This window comes from Crassostrea angulata, chromosome 4 (assembly GCF_025612915.1).
Source record: "Crassostrea angulata isolate pt1a10 chromosome 4, ASM2561291v2, whole genome shotgun sequence".
Lineage (NCBI taxonomy): Eukaryota > Metazoa > Mollusca > Bivalvia > Ostreida > Ostreidae > Magallana > Magallana angulata.
In genome coordinates, this window is record NC_069114.1 from 23,925,949 (window position 1) to 23,952,380 (window position 26,432).

Consider the following 26,432-nt stretch of genomic DNA (forward strand, 5'->3'; position numbering starts at 1 on the left):
TGTTGTCTTGACTACAAGGGGCACCAAGGGACAATGCCTTTTGAACAGCCAGTGCTATGCATATCAAGTCACTGGTATAATAAATCATATGATGGTGGGCATTCATTTTCTCTCGTCCTTTACGACCGTGGGAAGATTCTCTCTCTCTCTCTCTCTCTCTCTCTCTCTCTCTCTCTCTCTCTCTCTCTCTCTCTCTCGTTGAAATATACATGTACTTTCAAACTACAATGTACAAGTAAAACCGGTAACCTCGTATCGTAGCCTGATAATTTCCGTCACTGAATATTTACATGCCATGCGCATGTAAATACAGGTGGTAAAATTCGAAAAATGATACACTGACAAGTTGCAAAAAGTTTTGAACCGATCCATCTTCGATGAGAGATCACACACACACCCACACACATATATTTTTTAAAGTTGCACTTCAGTTTATAAATCATTCTTCAGCGATTTTAAAAATCAACTTAACGAGGCCGGGTCTAATTTGTTCTGCTCTAGATTTGTGGATGAAACTTTTTACATGAATTTCTACCGATATAATTATTATTTTAAGATTAAAAAATAAGACATTTACCACACCGTTTGTTTAGGGGGTCATCTCAAAGTTTGTTAATCTTTAACATAGGACCCTATGGGATTTTGCTTGAAATGTATCAATTTTGCAATTTTTTTTTACATTTTTTCAAAACTTCTGCCCTAGGGATTTCTTTTTCTGTTCTACATATTAAAGTTATTGCTAAAGGGCATCAAATGGTCAAATAAAAAAAAAACTTTTACCTCTTGGTTTGTTCCAGGGGTCTTATCAAAGTTGATTTTTGTATGCCCAATTTCCCAGATTCGTCAGATAATGGCTATTTTTTATATGACAAAGGCGAAAAAGGTGGTCTATATAGTATTATTAAAACATTCAGACATATTTAAGTAATAAAAAAATATATAACTTCACATATTAAGGGTCATTAATATAAAATACATGGTTACTGTCTTGAAATGTATGAATTAAGCTATATTTAGGCGGGTTAAGAAAACGTGACAGAGGGCTAGGCTTGCTGAACCCTCTTCACGTTTTCAACCAATAGCTTATACTTCGAGACATTTATGTTTATTCCACAATATAACATTATTTTTACGCATCAAACGAGATATTTTCAACAATTTTCGCTGAATATCTACAGTTGAAACTATCACGCCATGGCGTCAACTAAGCAAAAAGATGACGTCACAATACAAATGAAACGCTGCGCGAAAGCGTGCGTACTCGTTCTGTACTCGGCCTCGTTAATAGCTTTGTTTAAAATCATGTATAGAAATTGCAGCCAGTCAATGGATCCGTGCTCCATATTTTGTCACGGCCTTATTTGAGAATTATGAATTTCAATTTGACAAAAGCTTGGAGTGCTGATTACTGAGCACTAGAAATATCCCAACACTCAATAGTTGAAGTCCGTACATTCTCATCGTCTCAAGCCACGGTCCAGAGTTCGCATACTCAATCGCTTTCTCCTTCCGAATTTCTTTTGTAATTTTCTTATTGTGCGTGATTTCAAGTTCTCTAGTGCCAACTATTATTAGTGATGTTCTATCGTCTGTTTCCAATGCATTCGACATAGTAAACATGCACCCTCTGCATGTGTACATAAATTACAGTAAAAAAAGATACAATAACAAATGTTCATCTAGTAGAATGTTTTGACTAAAACTCGACAGCTTCCACTAACGGGACTTACAAACCAAACAGTTAATGTTTCAATATTTATATTGAATGAATAGTCAGAAAAACAAATAAATATTTCCTTAAATAGAATAGTTATATTGAACCTTATAGCTTTTTTTTTGAAAATGCGTGCTTATTTTTTTTGTATTTTGCACATGGAACAGGTGAGAACAGTTTCTATGAAATTGTATTATACATGTAAGTGTATGTTACATGATCATACTTATGAATAGAGATTATTAAATGGAATGATTCACTTACAGCTTTAAAATCTTAGTTCATTGCTGCAGTTTTTTTTTATGATGCAAGGAACTTTAAGCAATCACATAATTTGACGTTAGTTTTCAAGAAAAGTCAACAATCAAACTGACGACTTGATAGAAAATGCCTATACATGCAGGGTTTCCGGAGGTCATCGTCTGATAATATATGTTTAATAATGAAAAAAAAATGGTATCGGGGTGGAATAAAGTAAAAATCTAAATCAAATGGTCAAGTGTTTATATATATATATATTTTTATGTGCATGCACTTTTTTTAGTTATTTCTTCTTTGAATAAAAAAATGTTGATCTAATTGATTGTGTCCTTCAAACTAGTAATTGTTGTTTGGCTGATGCAGATAAATCGATCTTTGGAGAGATCCAGAGTATAGCCTAATAGCATATATATCCACATGTGTATGTACATGTATATAAATGTTCATGTACTTTAAGATGTTTGCTTTATTAAAAAAAATATTCCTGTATCCAAGGGTAGGTGTTTGCGCATATTTTAGACAGCTTGTTTGTGATTATTTCTGTTCCACACACTTCAATGAGCCCGTCATCAGTCATTACAATATGGGGATTATACAGCCCAACAACAAATACAACTTGAGATAATTCTTACATCATCTGCACACTGTAGATTTTGCGCGTGCTTGGGATCACGTATCAATGAACGAGCAACACGTGTCGGCATGGGTTTCTGTCTGGTTCCAATTAACGCTGCCAATCAGAGATGCAGGGGAGCGATTGACGCTTCGGTATATCTCGTCATTCTGTGCGATATTGCCATATGTAGCCTCTCAGACGGCGACCCACAGTGACCAGCTGGTCAAGCTAGTAGGGCTGGCGGTAAATCCGCGGGGACGGACAAACACCCTCAATACTCTTCTCTAATGCCGGTTGTAAAACTGGTTCGCGTGTACGCATATCAATGGAAAAAACTAATACACATATTTCTGAGAGTGTTTCCAGAAACTGTCTAGGAAATCTAGCGTTGTATGGCGAGGTTCAAAACAGGGGTTTCATGCAGCTAAAAATATTCAATCATTAATAATGAGCTTATGTGCCGGGAAGCAGTAAGCTTTAGCCAGCCAACGTAAAGCTTCTGCTTAAGTATACTGAATTTAGAATATTTATTTAGAATAGTTTAAAAAGAAATAAGCAAAATCAAAATGTTTCTGTGTAAATTTAAATGTGTAAAAATCAGAAAATCTTAATGCGTAAAAATCTGTAAATCTAAATGTGTATAAATCTGTTAATATAATACGCAGAATCAAGAAGGTATGCTGAATTACGCAACATGTGTGTTGCAGCTAATAATAAGGTAACCACGTGACTTCAATGGACAGTGTCGCTCTTTTTTAATCGCTCCATTATTTTGCGCCGTTCTTTAAGTTTTCGTAAATTTGGTGTATAGAGCCGTGAGGTATTCATATGCCTTGGACTTCTCCAAAAGGTGCATATATCTATTCGTTTATGCTTCTGTAAATATGTACAACTTGCAGGAGATTTTTGAGCAGTTGCATTAGTGAAGTATAAGGGATTTGTAATTATAATATTATAAAAAGACAAACATGATCTGTGGGGAAATACTGTTACACGCAAAACTATAGTTACAAATTAATAGATTCTGAAGTCGATGTTGCAGACAATTAACGTACATGGTATAGCCCCATGGTGACATAAAATACTTGTAGGCAAAACCAACTTTGTATTCCCTCTAACATCCGCTCAAAAAATGTCACCAAAGGAGATCATTCCGACCAAATTAACTAACATCTGTTTAACTCTCATTTGAATTTTTTGATAGAAAGTGATTTTGTTTTCAATTAAGCTTTTTTCCCTTAAGATTTGGTTTTGTGTTTAAATCCACCCCCCCCCCCCTTTGCGGTTGTTCTAGCGTTGTAGCGTAATTAGCAAATATCATGTTAATCTGTCCTCGATTTGAATAAGTTCCAATCAAGATATAAACAAGTCCTGTTTGTTCTGTATGTATTCTATTAAAGAGGAATTCGTTCGGGGAGACGAGTCTGTCAGACGCAATAACAGATAATTCCAGCGCAATATCAGTTACATTTCAAACATCCTTTGAAATTCTGTTCACATTTTAGAACTTCCCATTTTAGTCCTCATTACACAATATTTGTAATAATGTGCAATGCAAAATCTTACCCCCATCCCCCTTTTAAAAATTTTGTCATTTTGCATGCGAATCAGAGATCTAGTAGAGTGACACCAGAATACTTTTAAAAAGATTGATGAGAAGAGGGAAATAGACGAGGGATTTTTCTTTGGTGTAAGGGGGGGGGTCGTTTTATGGGTGTTTTTTCCTTGGCTGCTTCTTTTTAGTGTCTGATGCTTTCTCCGACTTTTGTATGGTAAACAAATGGTTTAATTTGATTTTTTGTAAAATAATCTTTGTTTTGAAGAATTTAAATGTAATAATATCTGTTTAATGTATTTCAAAATATTGATAAATCATCGAACAGTTGGGGATATTTATAGAGCATATCATTATAAACACCTAAAGTATAATATAAAAAAAATTGAACTTTTTGAGAAAAAAAATCAGCAGAAAAATAACTCCTTTACCCCGGTAATTGACTTGTGATTGTATTATATTAGTCGCAGTAGCTGATACTACGTCATGTGGTCTTCACCGGCACAGCATGGACCCTGTCAGCGCCCCACGACACAGCGAGGGGTGTAGCCGTGAACAGTGGTACCGAGATGCCCCGTGGTTACCAGGTGGTGGACACAGGCAGCAAAATGACTGATGGCTTTATTGTTATCATTTCTAAGTTTCCCTACCCGTCAATTTTTCTTGATTAAAACCTATAGTTTTTGACAAATCCCAAGAATATATATTATAATTTCAGTGTTTTCCCAGAAAAGCAAATGCAAGTTATATTTAGACGCATCATATCTGCGACGTTGATTGTATATATGCGCAGAGCTCCCCTTCATACCTATAGTATTTCACTGCCTTATTTGTCCGACATTGATATGTTTGTGGACTGGCTCCAATGCGATTTATTAAAAAACAAAAAACCAAAAAAAACCCTGAATGAAATCAAAGATATTAAAGTGTTGAAAAATTTAAAACTCTTATTGAAGATAAATCTAAGAAATATTTGACAGAGATCCCCGAGCTACTACGTCATAGCCAGACACATCATCTTAGAATAGGTAATTGGAAGTTAAACAATATCCTGTTTATCGTCGTAAACAATGAATTATTGCTGTAAAAAATCAATGCAAATAATTAAATTAATCGCACATATTAATGAAAAGCTCGGCATTAATAAATAAAAAACAAAACAGATGTGAAAATTGCAAGCCAGACCCTGTCTCCCCTCCTGTGTAAATGAGCCGCGCCGGTATAAATAAAGCCATAAAGTGTTAGGCTATACATACAGACATCCAGAATTCCGATCTTGTAGCATTCACCTCGGGCAGCAGCGCAGCAGAAGAACAAAATGGTGAGTAGATTTTTCACATCTCTACGGCCCGTGATTTTTTCCCTTTAGAAATGAAAAAAAAAAAGATTCTTAAAGACAAATTGATACTTATGGAAAGGCAGATATTAAAACTAATCATGTTTGAGGATGAAATTTATTTTTAAAAATCTCAAGTGAATTATATCCTTGAGTTTAAATGCTTAATTTTATTGCACGCAAAACGGAATAAATCAAATTTACGTTTAGAGTATGAGAATTATTCCTTTTTTTTGAATGACCGACGATCGGGCGACCGTTTGTAAATTAAGCCTTGTTGCATTTCAGTCCAAGCTTTCCAAAGAAGAGATTGAAGGTATGGGGTGTCGCGTGTGAACAATAAATTCTATGACCCATTAACAAGCATGGAATATTGATAGATATTTGAAGGAATTCCTGCAATCTCCTACAAGTTATGTGCGCTGTGAGCTTTCTTTTATCTGAAGGATGATATGTGGTGTATATTTTGTTTCTAATACTGTACTTTACGCATGCACCATTTCAAGATATAGAATTTTAGCTATTGGAATTATGGAATATCAATTTTCCGGTAAAGAAATGCCAAGGCGGTTTTTATATTTCTGCAGAGTAGGTTTGTACAAATCACTGGCGCGACGAAGGGAGGATGGAAATGTTGGTGTTATTCCACAAAACACTAGCTTCTCTCTCGTCTATATTTTGATTCTTGCATTTCTTGCATGATTGACGTAGCTTTTAAAACAGCCAAATTTCAATGCTTGATTTTACCCATAATAATAAATCATGCTTTCAAAATAAATACATGCAATCGGGTTTTTGATTACTAGTTGGTTTTTTCTTTGGATTTCTTCATTAATTAGGATTTGAACACTTCCAATAGGTTATTCCAAAATGTAGCAGGGGGAGTAAAATGGCTGCAGACCCGGCTTCTGTTCGCAATATTGAGCCCTAATGCATTCCTTGGCAAAAGATCAAATATCGCAGTTTCCCTCGACCTTACAAGGCGAGTGCGCCTACACACCGCACGCGCATGCACGCGCATCACCTACTGTATCTACGTGATGATCTATGTGTACACATGTTGTAAATCAGCATTACACTCCCATGTGTTACCGCTCGCGAGCACAGTGGGGAACGTTCGGCGTAAATTCCTATCTCTAAATTGAATGTTCTTACACAATCAGAAATGAATTAAAATTTATTATTAAAATAAATGATAAATGGAATATTTTCACATGTAAGCATTTGCTTGAAATGCATGAATATATGACATATTCTTTAGGCCAATCAAGTGAATAATAATTGAAAGTTCTTTATTTTTCTTAACATACATGTATGTTTATATTTTTAATCATTTTTTGCTAGAAAACAAAACCCCAAAAAACAGACGCATTTGTTGTCGACAGTAGGTCCCCTTCATAACAATGTACAGCCAAGTGTAGAAACACTACCGGTATATATCCAGTATACACCGATATTAGCTACTATATCTTCTGCTGTACGTTTTTGTTGGAATCTTTTCCGTATTTTATGTATTGTTTTTCTATCTCCAAACTCTTGAAGTAGGGGGGGGGGGGGGGGGCATATTCCATATTTGCGTATTTCCTTTGCATTTTTTAGATGTCGTGTAACCAACCCCTTAGACATTCGAAAAAACCGGTGCAGAATACATCATAGTTTTTTTGTTTTTACCCAAAAGCATGTGAATTCTGTTCTTAATTTGATTTTTATTTAGTCTTAACATTAATTGATCAATCGACAATTTTATGGAATCAGAGTTAATCAATTTCTGATTTCATTCGAGACAAATGGTGGAAATGTCAATCCTTAAATGTATCCATTTTATTCATTTCAGAGGCCAAGGAAGTGTTCGAACTTTTTGACTTCTGGGACGGTCGTGACGCAGAAGTCGACGCCTCAAAGATTGGTGATGTCATCAGATGTGTAGGACTCAACCCAACTCTTGAAATCGTCAGAAAGAATGGCGGAACCGATAAAATGGGTAAGAGTTTTATAGGATGACACGCTAAATTGAATGAAGAGTTAGTTCCCTTTACATTCAAGGAACGACTATTATTACACAGGAACCCTTGACTCTGTATTTACAGCATTGCTTTTTCTCTTTAGGTGAGAAGTCATACAAATTTGAGGAGTTTTTGCCAATCCATGAGACAATCATGAACACCTTGGAACAAGGAACATTTGCCGACTACATGGAGGCATTTAAGACTTTCGACAGGGAGGGCCAAGGCTACATCTCCGGGGCTGAGCTTAGACATCTTCTCTCCTCACTTGGTAAGCATTTCTCATTTTCCTCACGTCTATTTTTCGTGTTTAGGTGGTTAGGGACACCTCCATGTTGTGACGTATTATTTATCGAAATTAAACAATAAAATAAAGTGTAATTTTTATAAATAGGTTCTTATCCCAGACTTGTTTTCTAACAGCGTGGAGCAGTGGGTTAGAGGGTTCACTACGTATTTGTTAGTCATGAGTTTGATTTTAGAGATTTTGGAGAAATTTTTTTTTTAATCCTAAACTGGTGAAATTACTCTAATTATAACGTACTTTAATCCAAGTTATTGTAGATAGATGTCCGATACTACCTTAGAACTTATCTTTTGCTGGTCATGCGAATGCTCTCTCTCTCCTCTCTCTCTCTCTCTCTCTCTCTCTCTCTCTCTCTCTCTCACATATTTGACTTTGCTTTTGTTTAGGTGAACGACTGACTGATGACCAGGTGGATGAAATCATCAGAAACACTGACCTTCAAGAAGATTTGGAGGGCAACGTCAAGTACGAAGGTAAGACGACCCCCCTATCAACTGTCAACGAGTATTCTACAATGTCTCCTAGTATCGGTATCGCAAGTTACCTATATTACTGATCACATTGTTAATTTTTTTTCAGAGTTCATCAAGAAGGTGATGGCCGGTCCATACCCCGACTAAACTATTTGATGGAATCTACGAACACGACACACATTGACAAGAACACATCACACAAACTTATGTAAAAAAAATCTCCGTCTACAAAATAAAAAAAAAAATCCACATTTGCAACAGTGTACATTTACATGTGAAAGTTACACGTCTCATTAAACAACGTCACGAGATGACGAGGTTCCACGTCTTGCTGCTGCAGTTTAGCGACATTTTGAAGAAAAACACCACCATCTTGTTCTTTTTAATTTTCGAACATGCGCACTTGTTCAACACTGGATTACCACCTGGAATGCTATGATTAAAACAAAGAAATAACAATATCGCGTGGGGCCTCTTCGTTATTAGTGACTTTGCCGTGTTTACTTGTAATATTAATGTTTACGACACATCAAGTTCAGTCTTAACCGGTACCGGTTGATTGCTTCATCAAAACCTGGTAGTGACATCATTGGGTCTCATGACCCGTTATGTACAGTTATGCTCGAAAGTTGGTATAAATGAGATGAGGTCGGAATGGATATCCCTTTTGCATCCTCTGCAGAGTGTATAGTGCAGTATTTATTATTTTTCCCAATAAAGCTGTTTTTATCTTTATCTTTTTTCTTGTTTTTATGAATTAGAATTTTTATCGCCGGTGTGAGACAGAGACCGTTGCCAATTGAATAATTCCGTACTTATTGTTACTGGACCAGCTCTCGGCTAACTTAAGTTTTTTTCTTTTTTTTTCTTATTTCTGAAAATAACTATTATATAAATAGTGCCTGTTTGGGAGGGTAACTGTTAAAATTGGCACCCCGAGAAACCCATTGTCAACCGACGCGAGGCGGAGGTTGGCAATGGTTTTCGAGGGGTGTCAATTTCAACAGTTACCCTCTCAAACAGGCACTATTTATTTTATTATACTGAAAGTCTTATTTTTAAAGAAAATTTTACTGCTTTTATATAGAAATGAAGTGAATTTATACGGCGAACCGTACGCGCATAATTTTCGCGCATGTAACAATTCGTTGAGTAACCCGTTGCCAAGTGTGTTGCTAACGGGGAGGGTAATAGAACGAATTACCAACTGCGTCTAAACCAATCAGATTTCAGTGTTTAACATGAAAGTGTAATAAAAACTTTTATTGTATCCGTAATTAGCTTTCTATCAGTCAAGTTATCATAACCAGTCATTGCCCACGTTATTCGAACAATGTAATGATTTCTTTGGCGTTTCAAGCACGTTGATATCGTTGATATTAACACACTTTGAAAAATAATTGTCAAGGTAACGGTTTAGTCGAAATAATCGATACTATATATATAATAAATGATTGTTTTAACTTTGTTTAGCTCAATGGGATGTTTTTAAAAAAGAACCCAATGCATTCTCAGCTAACTTGATAAACAGTTTCTCGATTATAATTTTTTTTCTTTTCTCATAAGCTTACGTAGTGTGACAATTTACAAATAAAGTACAACTCGAGAGGTTTGAATTATCCAAATATGACATGAACTACATCGCTTAGCATTACTTCCTATTCCTTTTTCGTGTGAAAGCAACACCTTTACTTCTTATCTGGCACATTAGGCTATGCCAGAAACGAAAATGACATATATATTGATAATGATTTATATATTATATATTGATTATGGAGATCAATGTATAACATATTTCAACATGCTTCTTTTGTATGTGCGTGTAAAGAAACATAATGTGAACAAGGATACCTTAGTTATGATTATCACAACAATAGAAGATTAGTACGAGAAATAAAACCCACAACCTAATGTCTATTTTTAAGTTTAATAATTTAATATTTGTCAATATTTTTTTTTATAATGATGTGATTTATTTAAGTGATTAGAATTTGAAAAGAGGGTTTATGTTAAACTCTATATGGCCAGTCCGGTTTTTTTTTAATATCACTGTACTTAATTTGCGACAAAGCACATTTCTTTTTCCAATCTTAAACGTTTACTCCAAGTTGCTGAATATTACATGCTTTGGAAGGAAAAATTAGGGGCAGTGGACCTTCTTCCTGTAATCAATTAAATGATGGTAATTGACCTGTATCTTTGGTGAACCCCCACCCCCGTCCCCATCCCCGTTCTTAAAGACAGTAAGTTAGATTTTCTAGTGCTAACAAATCTTAATACTATAAACAAATTAGAAATTCAATTCCAGAATTTGTGTTATTGATACATATTTTTTCAAAGTGCGTTTAGTGTCCCGATACTAAACAAGAGGCCCAGGGGCCACATCGCTCACCTGAGCAACAATTACCTTAACTCTGATCAAATTGGCATTACAGATTCAAAATAGTTTGACAACTATGTACAGTAGATCTTGCTAAAAAAATCAAAATCTGCCAATTTTTATCTACATCTTTTTTATTTGGTAAATACCAAGCCCCTTTTGTTGTTGTACCTGTAAGAAGATTTATCTCTATTCTATATACCCCCCCCCCCTCATTTCGTTGCACTTTTCTCTAGGGAATCATGGTTTCATCAAACTTAAAAAAGCATAACCTGTGCTTTCACACTAAGTACTGAGTTTTGGACCGAAAACTTTCCCAGAATATTTTTAAAGATTTTCTCTATATATAAAAATTTATCCCCCATTGTGGCCCCGCCCTACCCCCAGGTACCATGATTTGAACAAACCTGAATCTACATTATCTGAGGATGGTTACACACCAATTTGAGCTTTCTTGACCTAATAGTTTTAACAGAAATTTTTTTAAAAGATTTTCTCTATATATTCCTGTATAAAAATTTATCCCCAAATGGTGGCCCCACCCTACCCCGGGGACCATGATTGTTACAAACTTGAATCTACACTATCTGAGGATGCTTCCATTCAAATTTGAGCTTTCCTGGCCAAATAGTTTTTTAAAAGATTTTCTCTATATATTCCTGTATAAAAATTTATCCCCTCTTGTGCCCCACCATACCCCCAGGGACTATGATTTGAACAAACTTGAATCTACACTTGAGGATGCTTCCATTTTAATTTGAGCTTTTCTGGCCTGGTAGTTTTTGAGAAGAAGATTTTTAAAGATTTTCTGTATATATTCCTATGTAAAACTTGATCCCCCTATTGTGGCCCCACCCTACCCTCGGGGACCATGATTTGAACAAACTTGAATCTACACTACCTGAAGATGCCTCTACACAAGTTTAAGCTTTTCTGACCAAATAGTTTTTGAGAAGAAGATTTTTGAAAAATACCAACAAATTTTCAATAATTCTCAATTATCTCCCCTTTAAAGAGGGCATGGCCCTTCATTTGAATGTACTTGAATCCCCTTCACCTAGTGAAGCTTTGTGTAAAATTTGGTTGAAATCTGTCCAGTGGTTCTGGAGAAGAAGAAGAAAATGTGAAAAGTTTACAACGACAACGCCGCCAACGCCAACGCCGACGACAGAAAACGGACAAATTTTGATCAGAAAAGCTCACTTGAGCTTTCAGCTCAGATGAGCTAAAAATGTTGTTGTACCTTCATAACGCATTTTGAAAGTTTTAAAAGTGCGTAATTTTTACAAAGTGCGTTGCCAAACACGTAGCATCGTTTTAAAAGGGGGATAGAATCATCCGATAGTTTTGACGATCACCGAAATCCCAATCCGTAAGGAGGGGGGGGGGGGGTGTTGTATACCTTAAACTTCAATTTCATCGTTAATTTCAATATTTTCACAACAATTTTCATGCTCCCGAAAAGTGGGGTTGGGAGGGGGGCTACCTGATAATTTATTTCTTTTTAAAAAGTTTTATAAAAATGCTTGCTGCAAAAAATTGCCCCTCCCCCATGCTACTTGCCTGGCTCTGAGCATATACCTTAATCCTCGGTTTAGTCAGAAACTGACTCAGAACAAGTTTAGTTTATTCATGTAGTTGTATATGTTAACAAAGGGTTTTGGCCACATTTGGAGCTGAAATATTTAAATTCTCTACATACTTTTTTAATGTTTTCAATGATGAACTGAAGCATTTTTAATGCACAGCCAAAATTTTAATATAAATTGACTTGTAAAGTTATTTGAACTAAATACGGAACACATAATTCTAGACTATCAGAAATTACTGAAAAGGAAATGATGCACCGGTGGGGGGGGGGGGGGGGGGGGCTAAGGCTCCAAGTCTTTACAACTGGCAACTACTTGTTTAACTTTAAAAAAAATCTGATTTTTAAAGAAACTTTTATCGTTCCTAACGCACAGGTATCGCCGTATAGTCACAAAAGTATGAGTCGTAGCAGGCGAATGGGGTAAAATATGAGGCATGCGCGGATCCAGAAAACTTTTCCAGGGGGAGGGGGGTCCGACAGTTACATGTATATATGTTTGCCGGGGGGGGGGTCTTAGGCATATATTTGGTAAGAAGATGGGTGATAAATATAAGGCGTGTAAAATGTCTATATACATGGACGGATAAGATACTGAAAAATTAAAATATTAATGAATGTCCAAATAGTGTCATTTTATAGAACTACAAGGCCTTTTCTTTTATAGGGTGGGTCTGTGCTCCATATTTTTTCGTAGTCTAAATAGGGTCTAATGGAAAACAACCCGATTTCAATCAACAAAAACGTGGAGAGATGGCCCACTATTCATGTACATTAAAAATATCATTTTATTCCAACAATTGAACGTTTGGAAAAAAAGTCCTTATATTCGTGACCAAAGTCACATGATCGTTTGTTAAATATATTAAAAACTGAATATAGTTAGAAACTATGCTTTTGCAAACTTGTATTGTAATATATTTGAATAGATTTAATTGGGAAAAAAAATAAATTCAAAATTGTATTTCACATTTCACGACTAAACCGAATGGGCATTTGCGCTATCTTATCCCACATCTTCTTTATAGTGTAATTCAAAGCATGTGAAGAAAGGAAGAACACTGTTAAGCGATGCAGTTTATGTACATTTGTATAATACAAATCTAAACAACTCAAACGAATTGTTTTGATTGGGTAAATTCTTAAACTACCTAAGCTTATGAGGAACCTCTTTAATCGAAAAACTGTTTATAAAGTTAACTGAGAATTCCTTTGATTCCTTTTTGATATATTCCACTTAATTATTTGTTGTATTCAAAAGCATCAAATATTTCGACTAAAATCTGCAGTTATCAATGCGTAATTACTATTTACATGTATTTCAACTTTGAGCCATCAGGCTCATCAGTATTAATTTCATACATGTTCAAAATATAAAAAAGTGAAAAGATTGCCTATCTAGTAGATATTTATTTATCATTAAATTCATGTGCAAGTCATTCAAAGTACAGGGGCGTACAAGGCGTTGTATATCCCCCACTCAGCAACGTAGACGATAGAATTTCAATTCAAGTTAGAATATTAATTCTTGGCTTGTATGCATTGTATTCAGTATAAATTTCACGATGGAAGTCAATATTGGGCTTTTATTTAATAAACACGACAGGTATATGTTTCCAAATTAAGCTGCACAGCGTTTTATGGATCATTCACTGTTCTAAATTGCAAAATTTAGGTATGAATGGGTCTTGACCCAACCCTAAAAGTACTTTTATTTAAACTTAAAGAATAAGTTTTCATTTATTTTTATTATTGATTTATTAAAATGGTGTCTAGACCCATCAAATTAAAAAAAATTGTCAAATTCGTAGTTTTCACCAAAAAAGTTTTACTTAAAATTTATTTATATTGTCAAACAGTTAAATTTATTCCGTGTCAACGTAGCTCACTGTGATAGGCGGAGGCTCGTAGTCCATCCTTCTCGATTGAGAGGATGTTCGGATCGTACAGACGGCGTTTTATTTTTAATTCATTTGCTCATAAATAAAACATTTTTGACTTTTTTTATTGGATTATTATAAAAACAAATATATTATGCCATTTATATAACGACAACAAATACGTAATGTTCATGTTCTGTAAAATATGAGATCATGCTGTAATGTTTAGAAAGCAACAAATAAAACAAATGAGATAAGTACCAAGTGTATGTACTAATGTTATTTATTTATTTGTCAGTGCAATATTATACAAATACATGTACTGATGCACACTTCAAATGGATATCATATGACATTTCAAAATCCCGGATACTGGGGGAATTTGTCCGGCCTTGAACGCTCTTGTCCTTTAACTTTCATCGGGTATTTGATCAATTCATATTTTGAAAGAATCAACTGATTCAAAGTCAAAGGAAATATAAAATATCCAGGAACTTGTACATATTAGTATATCAAAAGGTCTCACACTTCGTTATGGTGCCAAAGTAAGTACCCGGGGATAGACATCCCGACAGTTCCGTGTAGACTTGTGTAACCTCCAGCCATTTACGTCATCCGGTAAATATACCTTAAAAGAAAACATGGGTTTGGACCAGGACTTATATAACGCATATCGTAACAGAATCGATAGATTGATGGATATTTTCATATAAAAACCCAAGTTCTAAGTCAACTCAGCATTCAGCTCTTGCCTCCAGTTTGAACCGGACAGTAAAAGGTGATCTTTTCTTTCTTACTTATTGAATACACTCTACACACAAGCTAAAAATATACTTGTATAATTGGAAAGGTTTGACATTCAGTACATAGACAATAACATCACCTCTCTATCATATTCTTATTCTTCAGCCAGTCGCCATGCAGTCCTTCCAGGTCCTCCTTTGTGTGTTCTGTGTCGCCGTGGGTGAGTACATTTCACATTTCCTTCCCGTGTCTAGATATTTGGTTATTGGGGTCATTTCTGTGTCGTCTTCAGTTAGATAAAGTGTGTGTCAATTTCCACGAATTTAGGTTTTCAGGCAGCCCAAGCAGCTCTGGGTGGAGGGACATGCACCATTCCTGCCGTAGGTGCCGGTCCTGGAGCCAGCACTGTGTGTACAGCTGCCGCCAATGGCTTCTGTCTCATAGACCATTTGACGGTCACAGGAGCCGTCACAGGCGTCACTTACGATAGCGTGTGTGTCTGCTACACTGGCTACAGCGGACCGCAATGCGCAAGTACGTATTTCATGAATTGTGATGATTAAAATCAAATATTATTTACGAGAGAGAGGAGCAGATTTTTCTATAATTATCCTTTCCTTTTTCAGCCGCTACCCCCACTACTACTACCACCACCACCACATCCAACAACAACGCCATCACTGCCCTGGTACTCGGGGGTCTGGGCGCCTATCTGCTGTCCCAGAGTGGACAAGGAGGATATGGAGCTGAAACAGGAGCACAGGCCGCCCAGGAAGCCCTCTATCTGCAACAAGCTGGATTCGGAGTCGGCAAATAAAAAAAGACTGGTATAAAGGAAGGTCGAGATTATATCCAACTGCACTCGATGTACTATGGTCTATTGTGTTAATAAAATGAGGAGAAAAAACCAACATTATTTGTGTTATTATATAAATAATTTCAAACACAAGTATGGATCAGACAAAACAATGTCTGATAGATATATTAAGTGCATTTGACAAAATTCGCTGAATATCTGCAGTTGAAGCCTTTAAAACTCGTCATGTTAATCTTTGAGTACCCTCTGGGCATTACTATAGCATTGAATCATGATTTTTTGAAGTATACACTCTCATAACTGCAGCGGTGTGTGCATACAAATTGAGTAACGCGCGTTAGCGCGTTATGAAAATTTGTATGCACACACCGCTGCAGTTATGACAGTGTATACTTCAAAAAATCATGATTTAATGCTTATATTTACATTTTTTAAACTTCTTGCCTTGTCTGCAAATGTGATTCATACCTTAAAATTCCTATCTTATCCTTAGGGTAAGTTAATATTAATGGAAGAGCCACGGTAACAGCCACAAGCGTGAACTTTGATTTTCGCTTGTGACGTTGCAGTTTACAGCGTTCAACGTTTGTGACGTCATAATAAAACTCGTCAATTTGACCTTTGACTACTTGTTGCATTTAGAAGCATTTAAACATCACGGAATTAAATGGAAAAACACAGTAGAATGTAAATATATAGTGTTATATTTGCATATCCGTTGTTGTTTCCCACTATAAGTCCATACGGAGGAACTGCAATTATTTTTCTATAATCGCAATTGCTCTGTCCGTATACTATGACGTCATAAAGGTGTGACGTCATATACTTTTCCATGACGTTATAGATTTAAACCACTATACGATACATCATGTGTTTTTCTCCAACTCCATAAAATTGATGTATTTTTAAATTAAAACATGTCTTATAATAACATTTTAAAGGAATTACTGTTAAAACATGAATTATCATTGATTCTGTTAACAAATCTATCTATACTACTATATTAAAATAATAGACTCGAATTTTTGTTCTTTAATACCGAGAAATCGGAAGAATACTGTCTTTTGTTTTATATATTTTAAACATCATTGGTACTTGAAGATTACCAATTTGTTTTTATTTTTTCTCAGTTAAGCTTCGCTAATTAATAATCAACGAAAATTCCTCAAAAAATCCCGGAAATCACCTTGACTTTTTCGATTTTACAATCTTGCGCTTGCGCAATACATTTACGCTAACGGGATCTTTAGTTTATGTTTCCACAATATCACATCTGAATGAATAAACTCAGAAATGATAATACAAATACGAGTAAATTTTCATTGGACTTTTGCTAATATATACACTGTATTCTGTTCATATAATTTATTATATTAATGTTTTCTAATGAGAGAAAGTATAAAATAACAAATATACATTTCAGCTAAGTACTCAGTCTTACTTTTATATTCGTGAATGATGACAAAAAATATTTGATTACATGCAAAGAAATTATAGTTATATTATATTTGTTAGGAGAGTGAAGATAGAATATGTTTTATCGTAAAAATGAATAATGTCCTACGGACCCAGTTTTACAAAGAAAATACGTGTACGTTGGTGAAAAGGTGTTGAATTCTTCCATTCTATGGATTAAATTTTTAGTTGAAAGGTATTTGCAGACTCAGAAAGGTTTGTTGGGATGAATTTGACTGTTATTTTCAAGGCAACCTCATTAACTCTCTCCAAAATCGTTCCGGAGAGATTCTGCAATTTTCTGCTACATTACGGGTATAAGGGAGGCATTCTAACTGTGGTGAGGGCTATTCGTTATTAATACACAATTAGATTATTCAAACAAAGGAAAGAGTAGTGAAATTAATAGCATTATTGTAGGGTTATAGCTTTGTTATGTAAATTTCAAAAATAAGGTGTGTCGATGTACCCATTTCGTAAATGTCCGATATGCAATGTCAACCCGTGCACGCACGAGTCAAAGTCTTGTATGAATTAAAAAGATACATTACAGTCTGAATGTTAATTTTTGATGCGATGGCTAAATATCAAGGTCTAGGCTAATACAGGGTATTTGCGAGTGGTAAAATGCAAATATAAGTAAAAAAACAACGATTATTTAGTAATATGGCGTTATAAATAGCAAATGCTCTGCTGGCATATTTTCCACGATGCGCTGGCGCGCATCATGGAATATGCCAACAGAGCAATTGCTATTCAAAACGCCATGTTCACTTAATAACGTTGTTTATTTCTTAAATAACTGCCGTAGCTTTCAATATAACAATTAATGGTTTATTTTTGACGTCGTCGTCTCAATAACTGTCGTCAGGTGAGCAGACAAATTATCATAACGCGCTAACGCGCGTTATTCAATTTGTCTGTTCAACTGACGGCAGTTATTGAGACGACGACGTCAAAAATAAACCATTTAATGCTTATATTTATATTCCGTTACTGATGAAATCAATTATTAATTAAGATAATTAATAAATGGACTCAATGTCTTCCCAAGTTATACGAGTATGACCTGGGCTAAGTTTTACAAAAGAACTTACGACTTACGACCAAATTAATAAATGATAATTGATCACGAACTAACCAATGTTTTATTCTAATGGCTGTGAAATATGATTATGACAGTCAAAATAGTTGTAAATAAAAGAGTTTATATATATTTTTTTCCGTTTAAGATCAATCAATGAGACGGATAATATTTACGACTGTCGTAAGTTCTTTTGTAAAATGCAGCTCTGGGTTGGGGCAATTTATGCTTTATATTCCGCAAAGTGGATTATAAAAATGCATTTTTTTAATTGCTCCAACCCAGGTTATACGAGTATAACTTGGGTAGATATTAAGTTCATTTCTTATAATTTAATTTTCTGTAATTTACAGTACAAATTGAGTCCGTTTTACTTTTAAAAATGATATTAATCTGTTCAAAATTCAAACGTAACGTCAAGCGGATTAGTACGTTTTTGACGTTGGTGCATTGTGACGTGTCTTGTGGCGTGCAAACCAGTCATACAAATTTAACTAATTTTTTCTATCCAATCAAATGCCGCGTTAAAACTCGAATTAAATTATTAATGAAATAAACTCAATGTCTACCCAAGTTATACGAGTATTACCTGAGTTGGGGCACTTTACGCTTTATAATTATAAAAAAGCGTAAATTGCTCCAACCCAGGTTATACGAGTTTAACTTGGGTAGACGTTGAGTTCATTCCTTATACATGTAATTTAATTTTCTGTAATTTGCTGTACAAATTGAAAGCGTTTACTTTTAAAAATGATATTAATCTGTTCAAAACTCAAACGTAACGTCAAGCGGATAAGTACGTTCTTGACGTTGGTACATTGTGACGTGTCTAGTGACGGGAAACCAAGTTATCCAAACTCTATCCAATCGAATGCCGCGTTACAACCAGAATTAAATTATAAAAAAATTAACACATTCTGATAATTGTTTTGTTTCATAAATCAACCTCGACATAATGCACATAAACAAATTAGTAATTCCCCAGGCGATCTCTGCAGTGACAAAATCAATAAGGTAATTAAAGACATCAGTACTGTATTTACAGATGCAGCCCGGGATACATTTGGACTCCCACATTTTTCTCCTTGTATTGAAAAACATAACAAGCCCTGGTTCAATAGAGAGTGTAAATCTGCTAGAAAACAATATAACAATATATATTTAGCAAAGAGCATGCACAGCAAGTTTAAAACGGACGATAATAAAAATAACCTTAAAGAAAAAAGTAAAAATTACAAAATGATCATGGATAATGCTATAAAAACATACAATACTGATATAACCCATAAACTTATGCAGTTGCGATCAACAAATACAAAAGATTTTTTGGAATATCCTGAACTCTTCAAAAAGGGATTCTAAGAGCCCGGTAAATATCAAAGATATGTTTGATTTCTTTAAAAGTATCGACGAAGGTAGTCTGTCCGCTGATAGTACTCCAAATTATATGGTTTACGGAGAAACAGGTCGTTTTACTTTATCTGTAATTGTATTTACTAGAATGGTATCATACTGGTGTAAAATAATTTCTAGTACTAATACTAGCATTACAAATATATTATACCGTTACTTGTTAAATCAGACTAAAAATACAACCAGTACTAACCCTTGGATTGATTGTATTCGTCATGTTTTTAACTCATATGGTTTATTAAATGTTTGGCATAGTCTGTTTTTAAATATTGTTAACCAAAAATGAGTTTCAACGGCAGTTAAACAGAGATTACAAGATCAATTTATTCAAAAGTGGCATGCTGATATAAATAATTCATCAAAAGGAGTAATATATAAAATTCTTAAAACAAATTTTAAATATGAAAAATATTTAGATATTTTGCCCCTGAAATTCAGAAAAATTCTTGGTAAATTTCGTACTTCAAATCACCATCTACCAGTTGAACTGGGAAGATGGGAGGGTATCCCATTAAATGAAAGATTTTGTCCTCTCTGTAACACAAAACGATAGCCGATGAATTTCATTATATTTTAGAATGTGATGCAATATCACAAGTCCGGAAGTAGTCCGAAATATCTGACGTTTTCCTGCCTTTTTTAACGATTTTGATATTTACTCGCCAGGAAAACTTTTTCTGGCAAGTAAATATCAAAATCGTTTAAAAAAAGCCACGAAAACGTCAGATATTTATGATATTTACTTGCCAGGAAAATATATATGATATTTACAAGTAAATATCAAAATCGTTGAAAAAGCCAGGAAAACGTCAGATCATACAAATGTAGATAAAAAAATTTCGGCTAGACTAAATGTGCTAAAAATTTCGTACCTTATGACAACATGTAACATGACATTGTTTAGGAAATGGTGTATGTTTATAACAAAGAAAAACGAGGTAGTCCCCGATGAGTTTCAACTTATATAAATTTTCCCAACTTTATAAACCTTTTAATTATATATGCTTCTACTTTTGTACCTCTGACCCAATTTATATGTATATTTTAATGTTATTTTTGTCCTCATGTACCTTATGAGTTTTGAGTAAATAAATGAACTGAACTTTTTCTTAGAGTTTGCGCAGTATTTCTCATGAAGAATTACGACAAATGTGCAGCGCACTTTGACATGTGCCTCCGTAAAAACGAGGTCGATGACATGGATTTTACAAAATGATATTAATTCCTATTCATCATATGAGTGTCATACTTCAATTGGGAAAGAAAATCTATTTTGACGAATTTTTTAAAAAAAATTTCTTCTCTCAAAAGAACACTTTTTCCATTATGTTCAATTGAATTACAAACAATTTTTGAAATGATCTCTACTAAATATCTAATTCGATTTTTATGTTATCTTTTTTTTATTGATTTTAATATATCTTTGGTAACTCTAACTCGTATATAATTTTCATGATGCATCTCTTATACCGTGGAATCATTAGAATTTGTGGTAGCTCAATTTTCATGGTATTCATGGATAAGCCTCTCCTACGAAAACATATTTTCAAAGAGTAAGTTTACTTACTAAAACTAAAAATCGATGCATATAGACTCCACGAAATTACATCCCCACGATTAGGCGAAAAACCACACAATCCACGAAAATTGTCTCCAACAAATTTTAAATGATTCCACATAAGTCTGGTAGATGACCTCACTATTGTAGAAGTGAATTGGGTTCGTCGTCTTAAATCGGCATCGCCGGATACTAGTATGACGGTGTTGCCTACGTCACAGAATGCTGGAACGCACGTCGCCGGCGACCGATTGTGGCAACGCCTTTTATCATTGCCGATTAAGAAAAAAAAACACGGCGTCTAGGTTACCATGACTTACAAAACTGGATTTCTGTAACTACAGTTTGTCCTACTACATTTAAAAACATTGAAACTGCAAATAGTCAAAATGTCAGAACCAAATTTTGAGACAATTATCAATTTTAATCGTCATCATTGGAGCATTGTGACATTGCCAAACGTTCAATATACATCATCGTTTCCCGGTGATGTCGCCGGCGAGGCAACGTTGATGAAAAGGACCTAATGACGATTGTCAATCGGCAATTATAAAATGCATTGCCACAATCGCTCGCCGGCGACGCGCGTTCCAGCAATCGGCGACGAAGGCAACACTGGCAAATCTGGCGTATTTAAGGCACCCTTGTATATCATTCCAGAGTGTCTTTTTGGTGCTAGAACCACTAAGACGTCATAATCTATTTGTTACATCTTTTCTCTATTTTCAGACAAAGCTTTTGTTATGAAGTATCGTACATTGAATTTCATAACCTTATAGGCAGCTCTCATTAACTAGATCTTGACCAACAAAGGCTGAAAGATATCCTTGAATTTTACAAAGTACTCGTTCAATACATTCTCAAGACCCGTGGTTTTACCACATTTTAAACCTTTTGAAACACGTTTACGTGCAAAAACGTCATCAGAAATACAACTATCTAGTTCGGGGAAGCTTGCAACTAGAATATTATTGGCAAGATTACATACAGATTTATTGGTACTGTTATTTTTAGACAACATCAACAATAAAAATGAAATTATTTCAATAAGGATCATTCCCTGTAACGAAAATTGATTGAGAATTCAGTTTAAACCTTTCTTATATTTTCTAATTTTTACGGTAAAGTTAAAAACCTATCTTATGACAATTGTTGTTCGTACTTATCTTTAACTTTGGATTTACTAGTCAAATAAGAAAGTGACACATTCTATTTTTTTGTAAGTTTCATATATTATATGTATGACGTTTTCATGTTTTCCAGTCTAGGTTACCAACTCTTTTGTAAATGCTTTACTAATCGACGAAAAGTTTGCTTCCGTTACCGTTTGTGCAAATAAAAACAACTTTCCAGAGAAAGCTTATTTTCAGTTATTTTTAAGATAAAAATGTTCAAATCGACCCATATTGGCACTTTAACAAAATACTGCATAATCGGTGTAACTCTCGGGTCAGATTTAATATATCATATATTGGTCTTTTGACATATATATAATTTTACATATTTACCAAGTAAAGTTTGCAATCAATTTAGGCAATCAAGGAAAAAAATACTGATTTATCAAAAACAAGGAAAATATACAAATTTCACTTTTTAAATTAATCTCTTTTGAGTTTAATTATACGTGTTGATCAAAAACAGAGAGGACGATAAAAACAGTACATGTATTTATGTAGAATAACCCACTGCAACATTACATGTATTTATGGAAAACTGTAACATTAACTATACATTAGAACTAGACCGGAAAGTATTTCTCCCAGGCACGTGTAAACATGAGGAGTGCTTGCGCAATAGGAACGTTGTGCCTGCATGTCTTTTGAGGAAGAAAATATCGTGTTCATACACATAGTTATTTCATATCTTGTAATAGACAAATATAGATTTGCCTATATAAAGCCCGATGTTCATTCAATAGTCAGTCCAACTCCCTAGGAACTCCAAGGTGAATACTCATGTGTATAGACTCTAAGTAGAATACTGAATAATTCAAATTTGTTATTTTTGTGAATTCTTTTTTTCGGGATTGGGTTGGGATTACTAAAGAATTATCAAATATGCAAGTCATAATGTTTGTGGTTTGGAATATTTCAAGATAATTCATACTTAAATTATTCTTCAGCCAGTCGCCATGCACTCCATCCAGGTCCTCCTTTGTGTGTTCTGTGCCGCCGTGGGTGAGTACATTTCACATTTCCTTCCCGTGTCTAGATATTTGGTTATTGGATCATTTCTACATCGATGAGTCATTGGTATCTTCAGTAAGATAAAGTGTGTGTCAATTTCCACGAATTTAGGTTTTCAGGCAGCCCAAGCAGCACTGGGAGGAGGAGTCTGCACCATTCCAGCAGCAGGAAGTCCAGGAGCCAGTACTGCGTGTACTTCTATCAACAATGGCTTCTGTCTCATAGACCATTTGACGATCACAGGAGCCGTCACAGGCGTAACATTCGATGGCGTGTGTGTCTGCTATGATGGATTCAGTGGAACTGTATGCGGAAGTAAGTATTGATTTTGTAAAACTTTTAATAAAAAAAATATTGAAAAGAGAGAGAGAGAGAAAGAGAGAGAGAGAGAGAAGGAAGCAGATTTTTCTATAATTACCCTTTCTTTTTTCAGCCGCTAACCCCACCACTTCTACCACCACCACATCCAACAACAACGCCATCACTGCCCTGGTACTCGGGGGTCTGGGCGCCTATCTGCTGTCCCAGGGTGGACAAGGAGGATATGGAGCTGAAACAAGGGCACAGACCGCCCAGGAAGCTCTCTATCTGCAACAAGCTGGATTCGGAGTCGGCAAATAAACGGGAAAGCATACACTAATTCGTCATTTTCATTTTCATGTAGCCATCATCTTAATAAACAAAAATGATATGAAAAATAAGACTTACTCAATTTTTCAAATATATATATTATTATTATTATTTATTAGGTTAGTTACTGACTCACTACGGAAATATATTGGGTTGATCAATCTCATAGAGGGCAAGGCGAAGCCGAGCCGTCTATGAGATTGATCAACCCAATATATTTCCGTAGTGAGTCAGTAACTAACCTAATAAGTGTTTTGTTTTCCTGAGGACTATCAAGCGACATATTCATTCACAAATAGCGGTGATCTACGCAAAGCCATGTACAAGATGCCTTACATCTCGTCCAGTTAAACTCGTTTAAACTCTTATAAATTATCAATACCACCCAGATTACTTACAATGTTTTGTTGCTATTCAATTTTAAACCTCTGCAGAGATTTGAGCAAATTTCGACGCTGCCATTTTGCTCCAGACATTATGTGTCAATATTCAAAGGGCAACTACTCTAATTTAAAAATAATTCCAAAGGGCAACTACTCTAAATATTTTAAGGACTTACTGAACACGATTTCTGTGTTATTAAATAATACGATATATCGAGATGAGTATGTGAGGCGGCTGCCAATGACGGCCATATTGCCTACTATAAATCCTCAAAGAACCTACATAGAGATTTATGAGGCAATCACGTGCCATGTTTAATCCAATGAAAGTGTGACAATTCAGTCCGAGGGAAAACACAATATATATATTTATCTCATACGTGTGGTGTATATTACCCGTGTGATAAACCTTTGCTATATCAAACGGGTGATGCTTTATCAAATACTTCCGGTCCGAACTATTTTTGACACAACCCCTCGCTTCAATGCTTCGGTGACCTATTTTCGAAGATTTGCTAGTACTTTCAACATAACTATATCTACTACAAAAATTAATATAAAATTGATTTTGTCGAAGATTTGAATTACAAATATGAAGGAAAACACATAACTGCGTTGCACAGGCGTCGGAACCGGGGGGCTATTGTGAGTGGGGCCGGGGGGGGGGGGGTTAGCCCCCCCCCCCCCCTTTTTTTTGCAAAGTTATTCATAACCGTAACCACTAGACCCTTTTTTCTTGTTTGTCAAGATTTTTTTTTAAAAGTTTATCCCACTTCCAACTTTCAATTTGCGTTGTAAAGTTTATAAAACTGCAAATTACGTTAACTATCAAGGAGTTCATCCTGACGAACGATGGAAACAGAGCGCTCTGGCTGTGTTTATATACAAGAACTTACCGAGATAATGTTTCATAAGACTTTTATTCCACAACCAGTAAGCTTCCTTATTCACTATTTTCAATTTCGAATCATAAGGCTAGCCTAGTGTTTGTTTTATTAAACATCAACAACTGTTCCTCGTTCGAGTCAATTCAAACTAACGAGCATTCGAAACTTTGTGTTTGTCAACAAACTTGATTATTCAAGTCTTCTAATCGGAATTTCCATTTAGTCAAGTGAATAAGCTCTATGAAAAATTATTTAGCGCAAAAAAATTATTTTAAGGTTTATTTCAGTGAAACCTTACATTAAAACAGTTAGATTTATCTCAGGAATGACGTAGGCCTACTTAATTGTATTGCGCAAGGTCACAATAGCCGCATAACACAACGATGCATCATCGTTTTTAATCTTTGGAAAAAAAACAAACAATTCGGGTCACATAAGGGACTGTCTCAAAAGCTTCATAATATAAATCAAATTGTATGAGATAAATAGAACATCTATAATTGTGTGATTTCATATTTGCTTTATCCAACTCGTTGAAATGGTTATATTCGCTCGGCAAGCCTCGCGAATATATACACCATTTCCAGGCACGTAGCATCGTTTTTGAAAGTGGGGGGGGGGGGGGGGCGGGGGGGGGCAGCAAACAAATTTTTTAATAAGGAGATGAGGAGTCAAATTGAAGTTACCCCCCCCCCCCCCGGATTAGGAATTTCATGATTTGGAGGGGAAAAAAGTTCCTACCAAACTTTTTTCCCCTCCAAATCATGAAATTCCTAATCCGGGGGGGGGGGGGGGTAACTTCAATTTGACTCCTCATCTCCTTATTAAAAAATTTGTTGCTGCCCCCCGCCCGCCCCCCCCCCCCCCCCCCCCCCCCCCCCCCCCCCGATGCAACGTGCCTGATTTCAACTCGTTGGATAAAGCAAATATAAAATCACACAATATAGATATCCTCTATTTATATATATATAATTACCTGGTACCGGGCCATGAACGATGGCCATTTTTAAAGAGAAATCTTCGATCAATTAGTTAAATAATGGTTAAAAAGGACATCATTGGTTGTAGACAATATGATTTGTATTTGATTGTAGTACATGTTCATTCATTCATACTTTATTTCCTCTAAATAGAGATTGAACATAACACATACATAAATTTT

General features: G+C 35.2%; 3 protein-coding genes and 1 long non-coding RNA gene across 4 annotated transcripts; 3 read left to right on the forward strand and 1 right to left on the reverse strand.

The window, feature by feature from the left end:
* Window positions 1-5,335: 5,335 nt before the first annotated feature.
* On the forward strand, window positions 5,336-9,000 carry LOC128181622 (myosin essential light chain, striated adductor muscle-like). The gene is made up of 6 exons (XM_052850093.1): window positions 5,336-5,467; window positions 5,771-5,798; window positions 7,317-7,463; window positions 7,589-7,756; window positions 8,179-8,265; window positions 8,372-9,000. Exons 1-6 carry the CDS (start codon window positions 5,465-5,467, stop codon window positions 8,410-8,412), a joined length of 474 nt encoding a protein of 157 aa, XP_052706053.1. The 5' UTR covers window positions 5,336-5,464; the 3' UTR covers window positions 8,413-9,000.
* Window positions 9,001-14,638: 5,638 nt separating this feature from the next.
* LOC128181627 (uncharacterized) lies at window positions 14,639-15,185 on the reverse strand. Its single transcript, XR_008243339.1, has 2 exons — window positions 14,997-15,185; window positions 14,639-14,741 (listed from the first exon to the last, which is right to left on the reverse strand). It is a non-coding gene; the product is annotated as an uncharacterized LOC128181627 (long non-coding RNA).
* On the forward strand, window positions 14,788-16,041 carry LOC128181624 (uncharacterized). The gene is made up of 4 exons (XM_052850095.1): window positions 14,788-14,891; window positions 15,023-15,077; window positions 15,185-15,391; window positions 15,484-16,041. Exons 2-4 carry the CDS (start codon window positions 15,032-15,034, stop codon window positions 15,672-15,674), a joined length of 444 nt encoding a protein of 147 aa, XP_052706055.1. The 5' UTR covers window positions 14,788-14,891; window positions 15,023-15,031; the 3' UTR covers window positions 15,675-16,041.
* Window positions 16,042-23,012: 6,971 nt separating this feature from the next.
* Window positions 23,013-24,060, forward strand: LOC128181625 (uncharacterized). Its single transcript, XM_052850096.1, has 4 exons — window positions 23,013-23,129; window positions 23,307-23,361; window positions 23,482-23,685; window positions 23,804-24,060. Exons 2-4 carry the CDS (start codon window positions 23,316-23,318, stop codon window positions 23,989-23,991), a joined length of 438 nt encoding a protein of 145 aa, XP_052706056.1. The 5' UTR covers window positions 23,013-23,129; window positions 23,307-23,315; the 3' UTR covers window positions 23,992-24,060.
* Window positions 24,061-26,432: the final 2,372 nt, after the last annotated feature.